The sequence below is a fragment of the Cibotium barometz genome, chromosome 57 (assembly GCF_041138505.1).
Source record: "Cibotium barometz isolate CiBa-2024 chromosome 57, ASM4113850v1, whole genome shotgun sequence".
Lineage (NCBI taxonomy): Eukaryota > Viridiplantae > Streptophyta > Polypodiopsida > Cyatheales > Cibotiaceae > Cibotium > Cibotium barometz.
The window spans coordinates 14,230,835-14,237,398 of NC_141102.1; the positions used below are offsets into that span (position 1 = coordinate 14,230,835).

The following is a 6,564-nucleotide window of genomic DNA, read 5'->3' on the forward strand; positions in this document are numbered from 1 at the left end:
GTCTATGCTTAATTTCTTAAGCCTAAGAGAAATTCTATCATGGGTAAGTTGATCTGTTTGTTTTGGTGGATTTTATTGGATGTTTTCCAACTTTTATTTGGACTCATCAGGTTCTGCCTAGATCACTTATGTCTAGGGGTTTTTAATGAGTGCTACACACATGTGTTTCACTTGCTTACTTTGGAGTTTTGCTTGAACGACACCACGTTCATATACTCCGGATTGATGAGTTGGCCAACCAACTTTAATGCTTCTTTTGGCATGATTAATGACCATTAGATGGCATGCATTGATTTTTATTATCAACTATGGTTTTCATGGATTTGAGGAGCTTCTATGCTTTTATCCATGGTTTTATACTGATCTTTTGAATAATATCATGTGCTTTGAAGGTAGCATCTGCCTTCATTTTTTGCACATAATTTTAGAGTATATTTCTTATTCTCTTGTACATATTCCAACTTGGATACCTAGTTACTTATGTATCTAGGTGAGTTACTTTTCTACCCCAACCTAAGTGTGTTTATTGGGTGGTTATCATTAGAAAGGCGCCAATAATTCAAATTCTTTTCTAATGATGTACTCGGAAAGAGTTATTCCTTGATGTGGTCTCAGGAATATAACGACAGGCTTTAGTATGTGAAAGTCTGGGATAAGGCCATCTTATTCCTTTTATACAGGATTTTATTCATATTTTCCTAGACGGCATACTAGGGAGTTTCAAATTATTAAGGTATGTATGGGTGGTATCATGATGGTATGGGACGCTAAGGATCCCTCACATATATTACCTTATGGGATAATTTGGGCTCAGGATTGTTGCTACATCACTTAGCATGTTGACCTCAACATTTAAAGACAATCTCATTTTTTGAATTCACTTGAAGTTATAATGTAGACATTGTCTAGATAAATTTCTTTTATCTATAGCCTGTATGTATTGATGAGGGTAATCTCGTCGGCATTTTCACTTGTTGAAATCTTTTTCTTTAGAGTTCAACGAGTTTAACTTGTTGTGTTCGGATTAAGGAAATTTGGATTTTTCCTTTGTTGGCATTTCTTTCTTTAGTTCCATACTTTAGGTGATTTATACAGTCAACCTGATGGTTTATGGATGGACATATGTGACTCATCGAGACCTTGATGACTCTCTATGTTGATATGGGTAACTCGGGATGCCGATAATTCCATGAGCAGATGGGGGGTACATCAGCCGATAATTCCATGAGCAGATGGTTCTTGCTGTTATAATGCCATGTTTTCCTACTTTATTCCGAATGGTTTACAAAACGAGGAAACTACTTTGAGTATGAATTTCTCTGATCATCGCAGTAGTCTGATGGGCAAACAGAGCATATGAATCAGATTGTAGAGGATATGCTTCGTGCATATGTCTCTGGAAAAGCATTGAATTGGGAAAAATATCTTCTAATGATGGAATTTGCCTATAACAGTTTTAAACATATACGGCTATTGGTTTTAGTCCGTTCATGCTTATGTATGGGTATCAACCCAGGGCACCTATTGATGTCGGTCTTAAGGACATCGAGCTTGATGCATCGAGGGATTTCTTGCGTGATATGCAGGAAATGCTGACCGAAGCTCGAGATTCTATCAGGAGTGCTCAGGATAGGGCATGGTTCTATGCTGATAGAGGGCGTTCAACTTGTTCTTTTGAACTAGGAGCGTTGGTTTATTTAAAAGTTCCTAAAGATTTTCAGGCTTTGTTAAAAGGAAAATGCTCGAATTTATCTCCTAGATATTGTGGTCCATTTTGTCACTTGTTTCTTTAAAAAGGATTGATTTAAAAAAGGTGTATGTGTGCACTCTGATTTATTAAGAGGCATGCGTGAGTGAAAGCAAAAAGCAATTTCAAATTTGCTCAATGGTACTAAGACCTTATCCATTACAATTTTTCTCAATGGCAATAAAACCTTGTTAACAATACACTCATCAGGTTCTACACACTGTCTCTCTATAGATCTCTTGCTCTCGTGAGGTCTCAAGTCCTAGCAAAGAGTTCTAGCACCACATCTCCTAGAGAATGGCGGTCAGGTACTCCAATAGCTTCTTCCCAAAATCTCTTCCACATTGAAATCCACAAAGTTATTAAGTTATCACCACCATTCCAAAGTAAACTTATTCATCTAAAAAAAACTTGTTTCAACTTACTACCCACTCATATGTCCTCAAAGATGCCCATTATATATTTTGGGTAAAAGGTTGTTTCAAGTTACTGCTGCAGACCCATATGTCCTCAAAGATACCCATTATTTTGGGTAAAAGTTTGTTTCAACTTACTGCCCACTCGTATTTTGGGTAAAAGTTTGTTTCAATTTACTGCCAACTCATATGTCCTCAAAGATGCCCATTATTTTTGGTAAAAGGTTGTTTTAACTTATTGCCCACTCGTATGTCCTCAAAGATACCCATTTTTTGGGTAAAAGGTTGTTTCAACTTATTGCCCAGTCTTATGTCCTCAAGATGCCCATTATTTTAGGTAAAAGGTTGTTTTAACTTAGTGTTGCCCACTCATCTGTCCTCAAAGATGCCCATTATATTAGGTACCTAGAATTAATTAAATTACGAATCTTTTTCATTTTAAATTTGAGAAGATAAATATGAGTTTATATTTGTATTTTGCTATGTTGTTACAATGAAAATGAGGAGATAACTAGCTCAAACGTGAGAACGTAACTAACTTGAAAGTGAGGAAAAAAGGTAATAGCTAAATGATACTAACAAGAAGCTTTCAAGGATACACATATACCATCATGAATAAAAATAAAATGAGATATAAATTAAACAATAAAGTGAAGAATCAATATTGGCATGGCATGTTAATCTAGCCTTAAGGTTGCAACATGATATATTCTTAAAGGGTTTCCATTCGTCTCCTAGACTTGGCATGCCACTTCACGTTTTTTTAAAGGAAACATGTGAGGCATGGCATAATTGATTAGCTATGACACTATTTGTGTGGACAATCAAGGAAGCCAAAAGTCATGTAAAACAAATCATTGTATCTATGGTGCTGACCTAGCCTAAACGAGCTCACACATAAAATATTGATGGCAAGAATTTTTAAAAAAAGGATGAGGGTCTCCCTTCCTTAGAACTAAGTCAACAAGATCCAAATGGGATTGATGATCACAATGATCGAGGTCCCAACCATCCGTCGTTCGATACTATAGTAAAATTAGGATGAAAAACTAGGACTATCTATGATAGCTAGAGAATTCCGTAATGTTAGAGTAAACTAGGGAAATACTAAACTAAGGATGATAAATTGGGAGGTGCATAAATCCATGCATATATATTTTTTATTAGTAACTTGACGTGAAAGCTTCAGGGAACGTTAGGCCTTCGGCTCGAGGCTTGGCTTATGCACTCTTTTTTTTCAGAAAGTTATTAAGCCTGCCTAGTACAAACTAGGATGGTAAACTAGGTTGGCTGTGGCACACAAGACCTAGATACTTAGATTTTTTTTTGGATAACTTCTCCACAATAAAAAGTGCACGAGCGAAGACTCAAACCCAAGACCTGACATTCCCTTAAGCTTTTATACCAACCATCTCACATAGTTGTCGTTGTTGCTAGCCCTGATTTCTATTGAATATTTGAAATTTCCAAACCTGCATGGGCACACGTATCTCCCTAGTTTACCATCCTTAGTTTGGTAAAATTTCAAACTCACTTTACCGTCGAGAAATTCTCCAGTCACCTTCGACACAACTCTACTTTACCCTCCCTAGTTTACTATAGTATTCGACGATGAGAAGGTGCTGATTGGGACCCCGATCATTTTTCAATGGTTGCTGTCGATCTTATCTGACAAGGGTCTTTAAGATCCCGTGCGATTAAGGCTCGAGGGACATGCTCGGCCGATCATAGCGCCCATTGTAAGGGGTATGTGAAGAGGGACGTAGTGCGAGGACTCTTCTAGAACAAAGCCTTGAGCTTCCAGAATAAACCTAAGCCAAAACCCTCAAAAGCAACATACCCTTTTGCCAAAACCCTTGTTGCAAGCAGCAGCAGCTAAGCTATGGCGAAGAAGATCATTCCTCTGCTGGACAGGGTGTTGGTGGAGAAGATCGTCCCTCCCGCGAAATCTGTCGGCGGGGTCCTTCTGCCGGAGTCTGCCCCTTCCAAGGTATAGTGCCCTGTCTTGTCGATTTCAAAACCCTCACAGAGCTCCAAATTCCTAACCTTTAACTTAAAACCCTAACCCTTAGACCAGCCTAAGTGGCAGAACTTCAAAACCCTAAGCCTAACTGTATTTCTTATGTCTGATTTCTAAGACCCTTCAAAATTCTGACAATCCTTTTGAAACCCTAACCGTAGATTGAAGGTCTCTAAACCCCAATTCTAATTCTGTCGTTCTGTTTGTGCTGTTTTTATGAAAGGTGGCATTCATTTCTCAATGTCTAGCAGTGTTACACATATGCAGCCATGTGTCCTGTGTATACTCAGAAATATTCACGTATATTTATCTATGTGTACACGCAGACATGTATTCACACGTGTTCGTATGTACAGACACGCTGTGCCTATGTATCTGTCTACATAGGCGTACATGTATACATTTACTCTTATGTATGTTCTGTATGCGTGTGTATATATTATTGTACATTTACACACATATGTATGTAGTTGGGTGTATGTATGTTAACATGTGTTGTACACCTATAGGCATATGCATATAAGTGTTTGTATATAGACATACATGTATACGTCTATGTTTTTATGTATTTTGGATACATGGTAGCTTGTGCATTTGTATTTAGTCAAACATGCATACAGGTATGTTTGTATGCAGAACATATATCCATGCTTGCATGCTGTGTATGGATGTCTGTCTGACTGTGTGTTTTGTTGTGTGTATTGGGTACACATGCATACGCATCTGTCCTGATTGTTTGTGTGTGAGTGAGTGTGAGTGTGGATACACCTATGTATGCATTATTCTGATTTTAAAACTTGATTTGCTACACTCCTGGCAGGTCAATGCGGCGAAGGTGCTGGCAACAGGCTCTGGTGGCAGGGCCAAAGATGGTTCTCCTATCCCAGTGACTGTAAAGGAGGGGGACACTGTTCTTCTACCGGAGTATGGTGGCACGGAGGTGAAGCTTGGAGAAAAAGAGTAAGTGTGCAGCTGTAATTACTGCCTAATTTTTCTGCTGCACAATTTTTGTACTTATAACATGGGCTTGTCCCTTCAATTTATTGCAGGCTTTTCATCTATCGCAACGATGATCTGTTGGGCATTCTTATGGACTGAAGCAATTTTGATCATTTAAAATAACCTGCTTGGATTAGGGCTCATGGGCTGGTAGGAACTCATTACCTTGATTGCTTGGACGGTAGTGCTGACTGCATTTTGAGAGAACTGCACGGAGATAAATTGTCTCCATTTAAATGGGACTCTCCCAATAGTTGAAGGGTGTTTTTGTAATTCTGGTTGAGTAGTGGGCAATTATTGCTTCTTTTCTAATGTGCCTTGAGTGAAAACTTGTTTGGATGGAATGTATGTATGCTGCATGAATCAAGAAATTTCCTTTGATGTTGATTACGTCATTTCTTTTGTACACACACACACACACACACACACACACACACACACACACATATATATATACATATGTATACATATATATATGTATATATATGTATATAATATATATGTATACATATATACATACATATACATATACATATACATATGTATATATGTATATATGTATATGTGTGTGTGTGTATATATATATATATATATATATATATATATATGTATATATATGTATATATGTGTATATATATGTATATATGTGTATATATATATATATATATATGTATATATGTGTGTATATATATATATATGTATATATGTGCATATATATATATATGTATATATATATGTATATATGTGTATATATATATGTATATATGTGTATATATATATATATATATATATATATATATATATATATATATATATATATATATATATATATATATATGTATACATGTGTACATGTACATGTATATGTATACATGTGTACATGTACACATGTACACATATACATGTGTACATGTACATGTACACATGTACACATATACATGTGTACATGTACACATATACATGTGTACATGTACACATATACATGGAAATACACGGTATTCCCCAAGATGCTAACTATGGAACTTCAAAGATTGCAGAAGAATAAGTTTGGTTTGATTTGGAGTTTCTTTGCCAGTCAACCAGCCCATGACCTACATGGAGCTGGCCAACCAGCCCGCGACTAGCGGATTCCTCTTACAAATAGGAACCTTCCGCTTGTCATTAGACATTCAGCCTTCTACAGCAGTCGAGTAACTATAGAAGGGGTCAAGTGTGCATATTAAGGCGGAAATAGCAGAAGGTAGCCCATGTTTGAGGAGCAGCAATGATCTCCATCAACTTGGGCTGTGTGTGTGTGTCTGCGGAGTGCGTGTGTGAGAGCATATCTTGATACAGAGTTCTACACCCACTTATACACATGTATATGTGTACATGTATACATG

The 6,564-nt window shown here is 37.0% G+C and overlaps 1 protein-coding gene across 1 annotated transcript; it reads left to right on the forward strand.

The window, feature by feature from the left end:
- The first annotated feature begins 3,945 nt into the window (after window positions 1–3,945).
- LOC147606467 (10 kDa chaperonin-like) lies at window positions 3,946–5,495 on the forward strand. Its single transcript, XM_086791869.1, has 3 exons — window positions 3,946–4,153; window positions 5,004–5,143; window positions 5,233–5,495. Exons 1-3 carry the CDS (start codon window positions 4,046–4,048, stop codon window positions 5,279–5,281), a joined length of 297 nt encoding a protein of 98 aa, XP_086647995.1. The 5' UTR covers window positions 3,946–4,045; the 3' UTR covers window positions 5,282–5,495.
- The last annotated feature ends 1,069 nt before the right edge of the window (window positions 5,496–6,564 follow it).

Bases quoted from the DNA above. Each gene is read 5' to 3' on its own strand.
- LOC147606467 (XM_086791869.1), top strand. From the start codon at position 4,046: ATGGCGAAGAAGATCATTCCTCTGCTGGACAGGGTGTTGGTGGAGAAG. The intron at 4,154-5,003 runs GTATAGTGCCCT...CACTCCTGGCAG, and splicing joins CGGAGTCTGCCCCTTCCAAG to GTCAATGCGGCGAAGGTGCT. The intron at 5,144-5,232 runs GTAAGTGTGCAG...AATTTATTGCAG, and splicing joins GTGAAGCTTGGAGAAAAAGA to GCTTTTCATCTATCGCAACG.